The sequence below is a fragment of the Oreochromis aureus genome, linkage group 6 (genome assembly GCF_013358895.1).
Source record: "Oreochromis aureus strain Israel breed Guangdong linkage group 6, ZZ_aureus, whole genome shotgun sequence".
Lineage (NCBI taxonomy): Eukaryota > Metazoa > Chordata > Actinopteri > Cichliformes > Cichlidae > Oreochromis > Oreochromis aureus.
This window is the reverse complement of record NC_052947.1, coordinates 26,049,699-26,067,735: the sequence shown is the minus strand read 5'-3', so window position 1 is coordinate 26,067,735 and position 18,037 is coordinate 26,049,699. Positions and strand designations below refer to the sequence as shown.

The 18,037-nt window shown below is 40.3% G+C and overlaps 1 protein-coding gene across 8 annotated transcripts in view; it reads left to right on the top strand.

Moving 5' to 3' along the window:
• LOC116320608 (septin-9-like) overlaps window positions 1-14,471 on the top strand; it is a 72,787-nt gene extending 58,316 nt beyond the window's left edge. For all 8 annotated transcript variants that reach the window (XM_039613334.1, XM_039613335.1, XM_031740258.2 and 5 more), the window contains 8 exons: window positions 1,374-1,502; window positions 1,667-1,748; window positions 2,216-2,353; window positions 5,767-5,884; window positions 8,216-8,311; window positions 8,523-8,619; window positions 11,958-12,009; window positions 12,470-14,471. In XM_039613334.1, the coding sequence (XP_039469268.1) occupies window positions 1,374-1,502; window positions 1,667-1,748; window positions 2,216-2,353; window positions 5,767-5,884; window positions 8,216-8,311; window positions 8,523-8,619; window positions 11,958-12,009; window positions 12,470-12,686 (929 nt within the window). In that variant the 3' untranslated portion in view covers window positions 12,687-14,471. The remainder of the gene's footprint in view (window positions 1-1,373; window positions 1,503-1,666; window positions 1,749-2,215; window positions 2,354-5,766; window positions 5,885-8,215; window positions 8,312-8,522; window positions 8,620-11,957; window positions 12,010-12,469) is intronic.
• Window positions 14,472-18,037: the final 3,566 nt, after the last annotated feature.

Here is an 18,037-nt window from a genome sequence, read left to right as displayed (position 1 = left end):
CAGACTGCATGTGAGGTGTGTGCTAAAGAGGCAGCGTGTTTATGTAAGGTGAGAGAGAGGCGGTAAAGGCCACCAAGAGGGGTCACAGAAGGCCTGACAGCTTGGCGACTCTCCATATGCCCTATCGGATGCCCACAGAGTCCACATTTAGGACAGGAAATGTGGGACATGTCACACAGAGTTGGTCTGTGTGCAGTGACCCGTTTATCCGTTTACTCATAATGTTTCAAAATGATGCCAGTATCAAATCAAGATTTTCACTTCCACCTTGTATTATTTTCGTCCAGTCAAAGGAAATCAACTCGTTGTTGTTTCAGCACAAGCACGCATTTGTTTAGTCGATGTTTCCATTGGCTAAACAAGCATTGAATAGCATCACACTATCACTGTAAGTCACACTGTACAATCAAAGCCACCTTTAACTTCATAGATTCATCATATTGGCTCCCTCTGTCCACAAGTTCAACATATTTAACATCTGACAATCATGTATGTCATAGTTTTAAATAATGAGGTCATCAGGCATACAGCTAATGCTTAAGCCAGTCAGAGTAAAGTTGAGCTAGAGGAAAGGGAGCTACAGCAACTGTGAATTATGCAAATGTACCTCAGAGTCTTTAGAGTAAAAATGTAGAAGTGGAAATGAGCAGATTGACTAAACTTTAAATTCATTCGGAAGTCAAAAAAAGAAACCTAGCCGAACGACTCTGGTTATCATGCCTTGCAGGTGCACATTTTTTGAGATTATTAGATGTTGGAGTATAACTCTTGTACTGATTAATAAATACTAAATGTAATGTAATCGACAAGTATGATAACTATGCACTGTGGAAGGGGAAATGGCACTAATATTTTAATTTAAAATGTGCGTTTTTATTCATGGTATCAACAGTAGTGGACCCTTTTTTTAATTCAGTAAAAAAAATGACACTATAATATTGTATAATAAGTATGTATGCAGCAGCACTACTTAGTTTCCAACCAGCCTATCTCAGTAGACGATGTTCAGTAGAAATATATAATGCTGTAGACACAACGTAAGAGGATTCAGCCCCTAGTGGGTGATGTATCTTGTGTATGTCTGCATCTCTGTGTGTGGTCTGTACAATACTGTGGTCCCATTAGCTTCCAAAGGTGGCTCTTCTGGGGTCCATAAGGAGGCTCCCAATGCAACTACACACCCACTACACAACCCATGCAGAAGAGCGTAAGGTCCTGTTATAAGATGTAGTTTTCCCCACTCTGAGGTTTTAAAAAAGAGAAGCTGAATTGCGCTTTTGTCTTTAGAGGGATTTCCCTTGTGACTGCCTAAGATGGATGTTTTCCTACTTTTACTAAATGTTGCATGTTCGTCTGTGTGTTTCTCGGATCAGGGCAAAGCGGCCTGGGAAAGTCCACTCTGATGAACACGCTGTTCAAATCCAAGGTGAGCCGTAAGTCTGTGCAGCCCAACGTGGAGGAGAGGATCCCCAAGACAGTCGAGATCAAGTCCGTCAGTCACGGTATGCCGTGTTTCGTAGCATACCGCCTGATGCTACACATATCGTATTAATAATATGAAATATGGGCTTTCCATCTAATCTGTCAAAATAAATATATAAACGGTAAATCTTTCTTGCAAAAGTAAAGTGTCCTAAATTACACTAATCACTTTTTCTTTATGTAGATGTTGAAGAGAAAGGAGTTAGGATGAAGCTAACAGTTATTGACACTCCTGGCTTTGGGGATCAAATCAACAATGAAAACTGGTGAGCCCAGACTTCATCTACCTGCCTACAATCACTTCCTCTACTTATTCAATTTGTCTCAAAGCTGAAATTCAATTTCTTTCTGTTTTTTTAACACTTTTTCCATTTTATTTTGTTTAATCAAGATGGTGGATTTCATGTTATTATTTTATAAGTTAAGTAAAGTGTTGAGGAAATGTGATTCACTTTTTGTGTAAATAAAATATGCATGATTTAATTAGAAGTTATAATGTCTCAAAAGTGTCTTTAGCGTTACAGGAACATTTGTCTCCCTGGAAGCGATGCTGCATGTTATAATCACTATATTGCTGAAAAAGGAAAAAAATCTTTAGTAGATTTGTCTTTACAAATTTCTTTGGAGCTTTTAAATTAATGTTGCAGAACAGAAGGAGTCATTGTAGCTGAATAACTGTTTACAAGAGGTTTTGAGGTAATAGTTTCTCTTTCCTTAATTTTCTTTGTTACAGCTGGCAACCCATCATGAAGTTCATCAATGACCAGTATGAAGCCTACCTGCAAGAGGAAATCAACATTAACAGGAAGAAAAGGATACCAGATACCAGGGTGCACTGCTGCATATACTTCATACCTCCCACTGGCCACTGGTAGGAGCCTGTATTAAAGTGACACAAGCTCAACATCCTACTCCTGTTTTCTCACCACAACTACAGAGGGTCTTCAGGGGACCTCCCCCGACCTATTGTCTCTTTCTAGCTCTTTAACCACATCACTTTCCTGGTCTTTTTCATCTCACTCTCTAATGACCACATGTGGAACTCGTTCTCTCCTCAAAGATACATAAGAGTCACTCGAAGGGTCACATTTCACAAAGAAACTGAACTCTGTAGCTTCCACTGTATTCCTTTCATTCTGATCCATCTCTCTCTTAAATATCTCTCTTTGTCATCTGTGACTGAATAGAGAGATGTGATATTGAGCAGTTGACAGAAACCTAATGATGAAATCCAGTGTGACAGTGGTCACAGACGAGCGTGCTTCAGTGAGCCGCCATGTTTGCAAAAGATGTGGTTGGAGGCTAACGCAGAAACAAAATGGTGTGAATGATTCTGACATACCAAAGTCTGGACCAAAAGAGTGCAGGTGTCTCATTTAGCAACTAATGCTGTGTTCTCGTGTTATCTCAGGAGGAAGTAAGACACTGTCTCTTGAGGGTGTGTGATTGATAAAGCCACCTTGGCTTTAAAATATTTTACATATGTGAATTAAAACACTCAAAGCCTTAATGCGCACCAACTGTAAACACCCATTAACTGACCTTCTTACCGCAGATCCAACCCAGTCGCGTATTTCTGTGCACCAATAACTCAACAGTTGTCCACTTAAATGTTTTTCAAGGATGGAGGGACGACATGTGTGAGCCCCACAGTTTGACAGACCCCCTCATCATCTGCTCATGTCACCACAGCTGTTGCTTCAGCGAGTGTGTGTTCGTGTGTACCCTTGTTCATGTAAAGCAGGGCCCAGGGAGTGGACTGCAGTGGGCAGTGGGCATGCTGAAACTTGCACGGGTGCACATATGTGGATACCCTGAATGTGTTTGTGGATAATTGTGCTTACAGCTGCAGAGTTCAGTCCACCCTCCTCTATTGTGACTGTGCATTGCTTCTCTTAGTGCCTAAATCCTCCAGCGTCATCTTTATAATCATAGTATTGCTGCCAGTCAGATACTGCTCATAAGCAGAGGTGCCCGATTTGCAAAACTGTTTGTGAATCTGTGACACACCTTTTTTCTTAATCAAAAGTTATAAACATCTGTCAGGAAGTGATCTTCCTTACAGGTACCCAGAGAGTTGTGTGCAAGAATGAAGGAGCCTGGCGTGTGGTAAAGAGTTGCTGTTTGATGGTTTTATATGTACATGTAAAGTGTAAATGTTTAAAATAGGATACTTACAAACCTACAGCAGATCTTTGCAGTTGTTTTGGGGGTTTTTTTGTTTTTTTTTAAAAAGCATGGTAGAAGTGATTCACAAACAAAATAAGAACTTAAGTGTCCCTGAAACAATCACAAAACTCTTACCCTATTATGCTCTGTTTGCTTATTTTCTCATTTTAAATTCTCACAGTAATGTTAGCTGAACGTTTTTTTAAATGAGGCCTGTTACCAATTACCCAGACACAATGCCAAAGGCTTCTGGATGCCTGTGCCATGTGACCAAGAATGACAGGAAGCGAAATGTCGACAGATTGAGCTCTCGTAAGCCTCTATCGTTGGAGATGTGCATTTCGGTTGCTACTGTGGTTTCGGATCGAAGAGCAGGGCTCAGTGAAGCAAGACACAGCCTTGGCATCAGAAGCCATTTCCGATAATGGCAGCATCAGCCATGTTATTTTCCCTCCGGGCAGCATTGTTGTTACTTCACTTAACATGTCGTCACGAGAAAACGAAGGCTCCACTTTGGCTCTCGTCAACTCCGAACTGGTTTTCTGACCCATTACTGAAATGGTGGGAGGGGAGTGCTGCTCGTAGTGTGGCTGGTTGTTTTCTCCTCATTTCATTTGACCACCGAGCTAACCATTCTCAGTTCATTTAAACGTCACTGCTATGTTCTTCGACCAGCTAGACAGAAGGATTTATTCATGCATTCACAGACATACAGTTGTACGTCTGTGCATGCATCCATGTTTAATTTATAGTGACTGTCCATGATGCATATGTTGCGGTAAGAGTGCATGTGTACATCTGAAAGTGTGCACGTATGCTCCATCATGCATGTGATGCTGCACACATGTACATATAGCCCCAGTTTATTTATGCACTGACACACATGGATCGTGAGCCACAGTTTTTCTTTTTTTGGAGGGGGGGATATCCTTCCTATCTGCGTATTTATTTGACGTGACATTTTCCCTCCTGAGCATTTGATGCTTCCCTTACTCGCATCGCTCCTCTCTCTTTACCTCTGCTGCTCTGTTTCTCCTGTCCTCTCCCCGTGCTCTGTGTAGCACAAGCTCATCCCATTTTGATGGTGACATGTCTGTCAGTTGCTCTGGAGAACCTGCCAGGCATCCTTCCTTCCTCCAGCTGCCTCTGGGTCTTTGAACCAGGCTGGCTGAGGCTAATTGGAGGGCAGAGCAGACAGCATGAAGGGAAACTGTGTGCAGGAGCAACTGGAAGCAACATGGAACAACAGTGTGCACACTGACGGCCCTAATCATTGCTATGCTAGGCACGATCACAGGCTGCTAAAGGAGAAACGTAAACAACTTTAATCAAACACACATCGCGTTAAGATGTGAAAGATTCACAAAGCCAGTGAGGAGGAATGCTTTTATCTAAACTGGCTTTGAGTTTGGCGAAAGCAGAATATTAAGGACAAATGGGGAAAATGGTAAACCTGTTTTTGGAAGCAACTGTCAAGATGTGCAAGCCTCTCTGTGTGTTACAGTGACATGGTTTCAGGGAGAACAGAAAAGACTGCAGTGGACCATGACTGCTCTCTAGTGGTTGTTCTCTTTCCTTACAGTCATGTCAGTTTTTAAATATAACTTCCTGTTGTCTGTTTGGAGCAGTGAAGTACATGTAATTAACCAAGTTTGCTATTTTTGGTGCAGTTAACTACTGAAAAGAAACAGTTTGGGTCTTTTTTTCCAGTTATTCTCAGTTACTGCAAGCTAGGGATTTGCTCAGTGCTCACACTGGAGAACATCATCAGGCACAAACTCCTGAAATTATTGATTATTTCTTATTATTAACAAACATTCGGAATATTTTAGAAGGTACCTGCCTAACTGATTAATCCTGTGTGTGGCGATTCCTGTGTACAAATTCTAAAACCTAAACTGACATTCTTGCACTTTTATATAAACTATTATTACTATTCACTCAAAAATGAAACAAGGTTTACATCTTGGTATCTTTTTATCTGTAGTATGAATTGCTTTGTCCTTCCATAGTGTAAGACATCTTAATTTAGAACCTCCATGCACATTTATGTGTAAAATATTAATTGTCTTCCTTAAAGTAAAGTTGAATTTTGTTGTCTTTTTCATCTTCCAGTCTTAGGCCTCTGGATGTGGAGTTTATGAGGCATCTCAGTAAGGTGGTCAACATCGTTCCTGTCATTGCCAAGGCCGACACGCTCACCCTGGAAGAGAGGGACTCCTTTAAAAAGACGGTGAGAGAAGTGTGTTTGCATGCATTGCTGGGTCTCGGTAACTCCATGCATGTTAGCTGTGTGTGAGACGTGGCCTGCAGTTGCGTGTAGGAGCGCTTCAGAGTGTGCTTAAGATAAATAAATGAAGTGCGTTGGTAGATCAGACGACAGAGTTTCATCATGAACACAGGTGTGTTCAGTAACCAGTAATAATCATTAATCACTGGTGTATAGAAGCTGCCAGGCTTAACCACAAACTGAAGCCATCTGTGCAAACTCACACTCCATCCATCCTGGGAAATACTCTATTATCTCTGTGAACTGTGAACATTTTAAGCTCTTATTAATTACAGATATTTAAAAACTGTTTATCTAAGCAACGATCCAAGAGATTTAAGCCCACTTTCCAGCTAAGCAGACAGGCTCTTCATTTGGCTACCACTGAATTATGGGGTGAGCATACAATACAGCCAAGTTCAAAGAGGTCTCCACTGTGCAATAAAACATGACTAGAATTAAATGAGTTCAAAATTTGCATTTTAGTAAACACTGAATATTCATCAGTTTCTCTAAATAATTTGCGATAATTTGCCCATTTTTGATACATGAGTTTATTTTCTCATCGTTAAGTCCCATATTTTTTTTAACGCCATGTCTAAATACTAAAACACTAAAAGCATATCTTTAAAATATTGTACATACAGTTACGATTCCCAAACTAAACAGCATAATGAATTTTATGATCTCCTGGCTTTTCCTCTATTTCAGCAATGTGATGGGCATTTTTCATTTCTGCTGTGATAGAAATGGATGATAGAGATTGGGCGAGATGAATTCAGATGATCTGCAATAGTGATCCTTAAAGGGAAATTGCATTTTTTTTTTCTGTTCAATGCTTCTCTGACCAAATACTTGCATAAACAATCAGCAAATGCTGCTATGCTAACACACCAAACTTCACTTGTTGAGTAGCAGCTTGCTAGCACTGTTAGCATTTTTAATAGTTTCACAGACTAGTCTGGTAGCTAGCATAGTAGCAGGGCTTTGTGTCAGCATATCCTAACGGATGAAGTTTTTTAAAGCAAGTTTTAGCAAATGCGTCCAGGCTAACCACTGTAAATCTGTGCAGGCGTTCACCCATTCATCCATTGAGTTTAATTTGGGGGTATATTTGGCTTTACAGTCAACAGACATGAGACTTATAAACCTGACAATCTTCCTCTGTAGCCTCACACCGCTTACCTTCTTATCATGGCTTTCCCTGCTAAACAGATTCTTGCTTCACCTGGGTTGAGTCCCTACGCGATGCTGAATCTCTTCCTCACTGCGTTTCTCTGCTGGATTATTTTCACTCCACAGGAGGCAGACAGCCACCTGCCTTCCTCCATCTATTTCTCTGTGTCACATCCCTTCTTTTAAGAATGCAGACTTCCCAACAGCTTTATTCATTTTAGAGAGGTGGAAGCACAATGGGTGTCTTGGCTACCAGTCTCCCCTATATCCCAGTAACGCGGTCCAATAAGTACAAAGCAGAGTCTGCTTTCTGGTTTCTGTGCCAGGCCCTGGCAGAGAGTAGAAGCCTTGGGGCTTGTAGCTGGATTGTTTTGGTTGGCTGCACATGCTCTGTTTGACCCTGAAGATTATTGACTAAAAGCTTCTCGTGCCAGTTTTTTTTTTCCCTCCCATTATCCCTGCAGCAACTTAACATGCAACCAGAGCAAGCTGAATTTTTTTTGTTTTGTTTTTTATTAAATGTTGGGTCTCAGTGTGTTCAGCTATGAATGTGTGTTCACATAACCAACCGCTGATGTGGCTTTTTTGTAGAATTTCACTTGGTTTGCATCCTTTAATGTAACCCTGAGAAAGCTTCTAAGGATACACAATAAAAATGTTTGATCAAGGACCAAGTGGAAATTGTCAGAGTAGTAATTGTGGGAGTGAACAGTCATTCATTAAAAGGACATTTCTCTCAGAAACTTTCCTGCACCCGTGCCCGAGTTTTAGTCGTTTTAAAGACATGCTGAAAGTGAAGGGTGGAGATTTTATGAGCTGTACCTCTGTCTGGATGTCAGACTTCTCAAGAGTTGTTAACCAGCGTGTCCCCGCCCCTTTCTGTCACGGGTATCAACAGCTAGCTTATATTCTGTAATACTTGTTTGACAAAATGCTCCAGGACACAGTCAAGTGAGTTTGTGTACAACTGCCACAGTCTCACTTTCAATTTGTACATTTTAATTTGTGTAGACTAAAATATCTTCATTTATATATAATGTTATGTGCCGGTGTCATTTTTAATTTTTTGTCATCTTACCTTTATTGTTTTTGTGTGTCATTGTGTTCGGCTGTGTATAGATTAGGGAAGAGCTGCGAGCCAATGGGATCGATGTTTATCCTCAGAAAGAGTTTGATGAGGATGCAGAGGACAGGATGATCAATGACAAAATCAGGGTAAGTTGATACTGCTGTGTTCAATCACTTCAAATTTTAATTGTAACGAAGCCTTTGTTAGATGTAACCTGTTTGATCTCCTCTTTGTGTATGTGTTTCTTTGGAAAATCCAAAACTGGGGAAATTGCAACAAGTCAAACATGACCTGAAAATAAGTCGGTGCAAACACTTCAGCGTTTTCTCTCCATGTTTGCATTTGTGCACCCAACAGGAGATGATCCCTTTTGCTGTGGTGGGCAGTGACCAGGAGTACCAGGTGAACGGAAAGAGGATTCTGGGAAGGAAAACAAAGTGGGGCACCATAGAGGGTAATATACATGAACTGTAATACACTTGCAAATAAAACACCACAGCTGGTTAGTTTCCCTGCCAGATAATAGAAAATGAATAACAAGGTAGAACAATGTAATCATTTATTTACTGTCTCAGTGTGGATTGGCCATGTCGACATGTAGCTGTCACTGCCAGTGCCACTAATTGCTCCAGCAAAACAGTTAAAAAATACTTGGCTTGGTCTAATAATGTTATAATGTCCATCTGCTCATCTGGTCAAACGTTAAAACGGCCCATTTCCTGTACTCATGACTGGGTCGCACCTGTCCAGATGACAGTGCCAAAGCCATCTGACCTCACGCAATAAATAATACAGCAGCATGCATGCTACAGTTGCTACAGTTACTACAGCTGAGTTGTCTCACCTTGCTGGTGCTGGTATTTGTGGTAGCAAAATGACCAGCAAAACCAGCAGACTGATTTTGGTGAACTCTCAGCATGTGGAAAGTTTGAGACTGCTGCTTGAAAACGTGGCCAGCTAGTTTAACCATCTGCTGTTTGAATACCAGGTGCTTGTTTACATAAGTTTCTCAGAGTCTGTAACTAGGGAGACGTAGGAGACAGGAGGAAAAGATTTGCAGACACTTTCTATGTCCTTTGAGATTACAGGAAGAAACATAAAACACACGCACACTGTCTCACAGACACACTTGCATGCAATAACTTCTGTGATGTGGTTTACATTTGTTGGCCTGTGCTGCACACTCACAGTGCCAAAGAGGTTCTTAGCAAGTAACTGTACTTGCATTATTGTGCAAGAGTGTGTGTGTAGAGACGGAGAAAGAGAGAGGACATCTCTCTGGACACGTAGCGAAAAGACAAAAAGCCAACTGAAGGATGGCTCAGCAGGGACCTATCACTGTTTAATAGTGTCTCCTTCTAAGGACACCCCTCAGCACAGTCCTTGCAGAGCATCTAGTTCATTTGCTGTCCTATAAATGCATTGAAATGTATAAATCATTCACCAAAAACCCCCTCAAGCTATTTAATATCATGTAAATGATAAATGTAAATGACTCAGACTATGTTTGTTTTGTGACTCTAGCTGGGGAAACGCCCAGTGTTCACTATGAAATATGACCTTGAAATACTGTGTCTGAAGAACAACAAATGTTCACATAAACAAGAGCATTTCAATCATACAAGTATCTAAAACAGTATAGCAGCATGCAAGACTTGGCGTGGTGCTTTGAGCAGAAAACACTGGGATAAAAATAAAAGATTTCAAAGATAAGGATTCAAATGTAAATAAACAAAATGCAGTGATTTGCAAACCTGTATTTTATTCACAATAGCACATAGAAAACATATCGAATGTTTAAACTGAGAGATTGGACCGTGCTCATTTTGAATGTGATGGTAGCAACTGACGAAAAAAGTATGGACAGAGCAACAAAGGGCTGGAAAAGTAAGTTGTACTAAGAGGAAACAGCTGGAGGAACATTTTAGATTAACTGAGATCAACTGGCATCGGGTCAGTAACATGACTGGGTATAAAAAAAATGGATGGATGGGTTCAACCTACAAAAAGCTGTCTATACATTGTAGAATCATTTCAGAACGGTGGATATAAATTATTAATGAATAGTAATTGCAATGACTTTGAATATTTAAAATCACTTAAAATGGACTGAGGCAAAGTGGGAAACTGTTCTGTGGTCAGACGGATCAAAAGTTGAAATTATTTTTCGAAAACACCGTGTGCCTAAAAGAGAGGGCCCATCTGGCTTGTTCATCAGCTCTCAGTTCAAAAGCCTGCATCTCTGATGGTGTCGAGGTGCATTAGTGGCTGTGGAATTATCAGTGCTGCAAAGTAAATAGTGGGTCTAGAGCAACATACACTTCATTGAGATGACCTCTTTTTCAGGGAAGACCTTGGCTATTTCAGCAAGACAATGCTAAACCACATACTGGATCTATTGTAAGCACTGGTTCCGTAGTAGATGAGTCTGGATCCTGAACTAGCCTGCCTGCAATCCAGACCTTTCACCAACTGAAAACATTTGGAACATCATAAAGCAAAAATATGACAAAGACAACCCAAGACTGCTGAGCAGCTATAATCATTTATCAGACTAAAATGGGACAACATTCCTCCCCCAAAAGTCCAGCAGCTGCTCTTCTCAGTTCCCAGATGTTTACAGTTGTAAACACGGCACATTTTATGAAACATGTTGCAATTAAATTCAAACTGACCTTAGTTTGGACCTTAGTGGTACATTTTCTTAGTTTAAACATTAAATGTTTCATGATAAATACAATATAGGTTTATGAGATTGCAATCATTGCATTCTGTTTTTAATGTACATGTCGTACGGTATGCCAGTATTTTCAGGTTTGAGTTTGTACTTGTAGTGTATAAACCTGCTTTATATTCAGAGGTGCATGCAGACTTTTCTTCCTCCTCAAAACATGGTACTTTGGACTTTTAACCTTTCAATTTTACATTCTGAAGATGTCCAGTCTACTCATACGAAAGCTTACAAATGAGTTCCGTAGAACCGCAATGTGAGGGAGATGGAGTACATGAATTTCAGGACAAATGCAGTCTTGTCTGGCTAAGAGAACAGTGGCTCAGTTCTAGTTAAGCCAAGCAGTAAGAGAGCGGGAACAGGGAAAAGAAAGGGAGAGAAAGCTCCTGGACATGCCGGCACCATCATCATAAATTAGGCCTCAGAGGAGGCCTAAGTCTCTATATTATCACAAGCACCGAAGATGCTGTTTATTTTCAGGGGCTGTTGGTAACGGGTATATTAGACGTACATATCGATTGATATAACAGCTCCTCACTGCTAGTTGAGGAGTAGAGCGTCTAGACACCAGCAGTGCAGCTCGTTACAAGTTGGTATCTTGTTCCCTTGATGCCGTTAATCAGCGCTCACAGGCCCAGCAGTTATTCCACTCTCCTACTTTCAAAGAGAATTAAATTTCCTGCCCTGGATTTCAAAGCTTTACTTAAGTAGTAGCCTCCTTTATTTCATTTTCACTAGACATAATCTATAATTCAAACATGTTAGGCCTACTAAAGGCACCACAAGCTTGTCATGGGGAATTTGTTAAAACGTCTTACTTAAAGTTCTCCAATACAGCGAAGAGCTCTGATGTGTTAAATTGCTCGAAAGTGGAGGAGGGAGTTATCATGGCTTAAGAAAATTGCTGTAGATGTCATGTTAGAGGACGCCTTTCAACTGGATTGTGAACAACGCTGCCATCTGGTGACCTTTTTAAGGAATTGCAAGCGAGCAGGATTGGAAAGGATTTGGGATTGTTCTGTGAATTTAGTCTCAGCGATTTGCTCTTTCTCTCTTTACAGTTGAGAACATTGCACACTGTGAGTTTGCTTATCTCCGAGATCTCCTAATCAGGTGAGCATCCATCACGCTACTACATTTTTTTTAATGTTATTGTTTTTTAGGGGCATAGTGTGATTTGAATAAAAACCCAGCTACAGGTTCACCATTTTGCTAAATCAGAACTCACTCTATCTTGTAGATGTGCTGAAATGAATTGGAGACAGGAGTGATTCTATAAAGCTTCAATTTCTGACTGAAATCAATACAAATGAAATTCCTTTTGATGTTTTGAGTGCTTCCCAAGACAGTGGTAGAGCGACCATTTCTGCTCAGGTTCTTCCAGTGAATCTGTGCATTTAAGCTTGTTAGTGTAGGACTGACTCCTCGCACACAGTATGCAAATACATGCAATCGTTTCCACTACACATGACCATAAATATAGAGTGATACCTGTTGTAGGCATTTCCTGTGAAGCTTGCTTTGCGGTACTTTCTCATTAGATGTAATACACTCTTCTTCGTCTTGTTTTCAGGACACATATGCAGAACATCAAAGACATCACATGCAGCATCCACTATGAGACGTATCGTGTTCGCCGGTTAAATGAATCCAACGTCCTTTTCACCTCTAACCCGCCTGACCATCCTGCTGTTCAGCCAAAGGCCAATGGCCAGCCCGAGGAGCAGCCCGCCACCCCGCAGCCAAACGGAGTCGCTGCTCAGCACGAAGCCTTGTCCCACGAGATGTAGAGGGTCTAATGTGGAGCCAAATTGCCAATTTATGATATCAGGACACAGCTCGGCACAAAGCATACACTCTCTTGCATATATTCTGTTTACATAAACAAGCCCAGATGCACACACACATACACACACACACACACACACACACACACACACACACACGCATTCATGCTGTGAAGATCATTTTTATTACCAAGAAGGACTACCTAACTACGTCTTTTAATTTATCAGGAAGTTACAAGAAACAGAGTGGAGAGTAAATTCCTACATTTTTCCATCCATGGAGCTGTTTTCTCATCTTTTTACATCATTGCAGTTCAAAGCAAAATCACATCCTCGCTGTGGGCCACAATATCATACAGTGATCTCTTTCTTTCTTACTTTCTTTTAGTTCATTTTCCCATCACGATAACTGTCAAGTCCAATCTACATTCAGGATTGTTTACAGAAATCCACGGAAGTCATCCACACACACAGATAATCGAAATTATGGGTCGACAGAAGTGTTGGCGATCCAGGCTGCACGGATGAGGAGAAATGTCATATTGCAGAGTACAGTACAGCGTATGAGATGACAGTAGATTAGCTCTAAACTACACCTAACTTAGTGCCACTGACCCAGTAAGACTTGTGTTGTGGTGTATAGTATTGTATAGTCGCTAGGGTTAAGTAGGGATATGTAGATTAGGCTTATAGTGTTAAAGAGAAAGTAAAGATATTGTTGACACCTCCGCATTGTAGAATTAAACAGACAAGCCGTAGCAGTGTGGAGTAGCTTTTGGAAACAACGAGTCTTGTAATTTTCCAGTGTTTTAGGATGTTTTTAACCCCCCCCCCCTTTTTTTTTTTTGCCAAACCATATTGTCTCTTTCCATATAATGCCAATGTTGTGTAATACAGTCATTTTGCATTGCTCTTTTACTGTTGTATTTTAATTGCTAATGTTCTAATTTTATTGTGTAAGATGGGGGTGCAGCTGTTATCCCATGCAGCCGTTTTGTCCTTCTTTTTCTGACCAAATAAAAGTCCATTTTCTTTTCTGAAGAGAAGCACATACAGTATACAGTATAGATCTGATTTTATCGATAGGTATTTATGTGTGTGTTTAATGTAATCACTTTAATTCATCGTTGATTCCAGCTGTTGGCTTCCGGTTTGTTGCAGGTCTTAACCAGTGATGATAATTTAGATTTAGAATATGTTTGGGTTTTTTTGTATCATGCAGTATTTTGTACGCCGTTTGTGAGACTTTACCGTACCTGGCAACCAGTAACTTTGCAAGAATTGATCATTTTCTACATTGAGTTTTATTATTTACAATCAGTCATGCCAACAAATAATGGGAAGATGGTGACTTTTACATTGCAAGCTTACAGAATTTCATCAGAGGCAGATGTTCTGCCACAACTGCGAGGGGCAATTTGTACCTAAAAGCCTGAAATGATACCTCTAAATGTTGCCTGTCATATCATACGATATACGATCACGTGATTATATTCTTTGGGAAAAAAAGTATTTTTCAAAGCTCATGGGATATTTTATAGAGACTACATCTAAACATACCATTCTAATTTCCAAAAGAGAGTCAACAGTATCATTGAAGTCAAAGATATTTTCATTACTTAAGAGTAAAGAGAAGAAAAAGAAAACTATTGTTTATCAAGAGAAAGTTATTGGGTTACACTGTTTACCGTTGTATAGTTCTTGTGTAATTTGTCATGGTATTATAGATCAAGGTTTATCTTTGATATGCTATCTCAAAGAATAAAGATTGATATTTTTATTGTTTAATAGTTGAGTTCCTTGATTTATTTTTTTCTCCAAAATGTACAAATGAGGAAGGGTAGAGGTCATTTTTTGCTTTGCTTTTGATTTCCAACAATGAAATGAATGGACCAGTCCTCACAGTGTTTACACTCCTCACAGCATGTTAGTATCTCAGCAGTTACTGCCTACGGTTAAAAGGATAATCATTTCAAAAATTCAAATTTCAATTTACACCTTTTTTCATATTTAAGACTACACCTCATATACCTGGTTATTGAAGGCAGATCTTTTTTTTCCCCACTCAGTTGAATGAAAGTCAAACTTTAATCAAGCAACACTTACTTTGGGTACAGCCGTTTAATTCAGTTCAGTTTTATTTATATATCAGATTTATTTATTTATATGGTGCATAATCACCATCCAATAGATCCATCCAATAAATCAATCCACCATAGAAAGAAATCCCAACAATCAGGTGACCCCTTATGCCCTATGAGCAAGAACTTGGCGACAGTGGGAAGGAAAAACTCCCATTTAGGGAGGCAGGAACAGACCTCCAGAGTCAGGGTGGGGCAGCAATCTGAAGCGATCACTGAGTGAAGATGAAACACTCAGGGCATCATGGGAAGCTCCCAGCAGCCTAGGCCTAATAGTGTGTAACGAAGTGACGACTCGGGGTAATCCGATCGAGCCATAACTTTAAGCTTCATCAGAAATGAAATTTTTAAGCCTAATCTTAAAAGCAGAGAGGGTGTCTGTCTCCTGAATCCAAACTGGGAGCTGGTTCCACAGAAGAGGAGCCTGAAAGCTGCTTCTCATTTTACTTTTAAATACCCTAGGAAGCACAAGTAAGCCAGCAGTCTGAGAGCGAAGTGCTCTATTGGGGTGATACGGTACGATGAGATTTTTAGGATAAGATGGGGCCTCATAAGTCAAGTCCTAACATGTGAGCAGAAGGATTTTAAATTCAATTCTGAATTTAACAGGGAGCCAAGAGAAGAAGAGAAGAGAAGCCAGTATAGGAGAAATATGCACTTTCTTTGTAATCCCTGTCAATAATACCTTGTTTACTCAAGATCAGCCAGGCTACTTTGAGATGATAGAACTACTCATATTGAAGGCAAGCAGTAGAGCATCTCTAAAACTTTGAAGTAGATGGGCTTCAGTAGCAGAAGACCACCCTGGGTAACATTTCTGTCAGCTAAGAACTGGAAACTAAAGCTGCATTTCACATGGGCTCATCAAAATTAGACATTAGGAGATTGGAAAAAGTTTGCCTGGTCTCATGAGTCTTGATTTCTGCTACGACACTGATGGTAGGGTCAGAATGTGACATAAGCAACATGAAAGCATGAATCCAGCCTATCTTGCATCAGTGGTTCAGGGTTGTGGTGGTGTAAGGGTGTGGGTGGTATTTTCTTAGTACACTTTAGACCTTTAGGACAAATAAGCATTGTCTAAAGCCACGGCCTGAGTGTTGTTGCTAACCATCCCTTTGCAACCACAGTGTATCCATCTTTTGATGGCTGCTTCCTGCGGGATAACACACCATATCACAAGTTCACTGTACTCAAATGGCCTCCACACTCACCAGATCTCAATCCAGCTTTGGGATGTGTTGGGAAAAGAGATTTATGTCATGGATGTGCAGCCAAATCTCCAGTAACCACGAGGTGATGTCATGTGACTATGAATCAAAATCTCTGAAGAATATTTCTAGCACCTTGTTGAACCTGCGCCACAAGGATTTTAGGCTGTTCTGAAGTCAGAGTTAAATTCAAATTCAAAGTCATGAATTATTATTTGTTGTACTATTTTTACTGTTTTTCACTTATCAAATTGTGCAAAGCAAGAATAAAAAATTCCAAAAACTCAATTTAAATTGAAGAAATGACACTGAGTGTTGTTAATAAAGTAATCTCTACATGGCTAACTTTTTTCTGGTGCACACCAGGTCTCACATATGCTTACTGAGCCGAGTCAGTCATTGTGATGTTATGATAGAGGTACATTACTGACAAAAAGAAATAATTTCCTTTTCTGAGTGCAGTTCCTAATAGCCTTCAATCATGTAATATACTGACCATCAAGCACCGCATTCACAAAACAAATCCAACTGAGAGGAAATATGTCTTTGCAGTGGCATCACACCATGCCCACGTAGCACCGGTTTAATAGGGCTTTTCATTTACACCTCCTTTCACACTTTCTCAACTATTCTGTCGATTGTAATGTGTTGACACCGTTGCTTGTCGAAGGTCATTGTCATCCTTTCACACGTTGGAGCTCCTGCTGGGGCTTTTGCAGCCGTCTCTTGTATTAGAGTCAGTCCTCGGTTTGAAAGTCCTCTGTGCCGAGGACGCCGCCGCTCTGGTGACAAATGACAAATGTGAAGGTGAGAGACAATGAAATTTGCAGAAAGATCAGTATCTATTGAAAACTCGCGTAACTTTGACACCTCTGTCTAAACAGTTTCCCTGGCAGCCACCCAGAACCATGAAGGTGAGTGATAATGACATCTCTGACACTGCTATGACAGTGCCAGATTCACTGGCTAGCAGAGGCAGACCAATTTATTGGTGCATATAAACTGACATCTGTACTTTCTCACTGCTGCCGTTCATCTCCTACAGTTAGCTGTTCCAATGGAAAATCGTACATCAGAGCAATAAAGTGGGCAATAGGTGGCCTTTCGCAGACTGCCTAAAACTTTAAACTTTCAGAATCACTAGGCAGCAGTTACTAAGCAAGTGTAAAGCAGAGTGTTTACATTTAATGACACCAGAGCAGATTTGCTGTGAAGCCAAGCTGATTATTTTATGTCACAGTAATAGACTGTCTAAGCCAAAGATATAAACAACTTGGCAATGCCAAGTGCCTTGCTAGAAGCATCTGCACTTTAACAAGTTGATATGTTTCACCACATGGCCTTCATCAGCATTAAGAAACCTGTATGAAAGCATAACATACAGCGCCCTCCAAGAGCAATATATGGTAGTGGAAAGGGATAACTTAATTTCACTGTGCTGATGATACTTTAGGATATATACATTCAGTTTTGTGATATCTTTATGAGATATATCTTACATGTTCTGTGTGCCTATAATAAATATTATGAAATCAAAGTAGGTTTCTATCACTGTTTTGTGTTTTGATCTCAAATTCACCAGCATAAACAAGCAAAAAATTGCCCGTCTCTACTCTTTTGGGGGTGGAAATCCACAGAGTCTGATCTTTATCAATATCCAGTGAGGTCTGTGAGACATATTTTATATTGTATAGTGCAAACACATTACCAAAGTGCTCTTTTTCTCCTTTGTGGCTATTGACAGGTGAAGTTCTCCAGCAATGTTTTTATGACAGCCTTGGAGACAGGAGGACAGCTGCCCTCCTCTCCCACTGCATTACTGCAGGAGTGCCGCTAGCAGGCAAACCCAGCGTTAGCACGGTTAGCTGTTGGCACTAATGAGAAGAGAAACTGAGATGTTGCTAATGCAGTTTGGTGCAGGTGGATTAAAACTTTTGCCAACTTCTTTTCAAAATATGAGTAAGATGATGAAAACATGGTGTTAATAATGACCGAAAACACT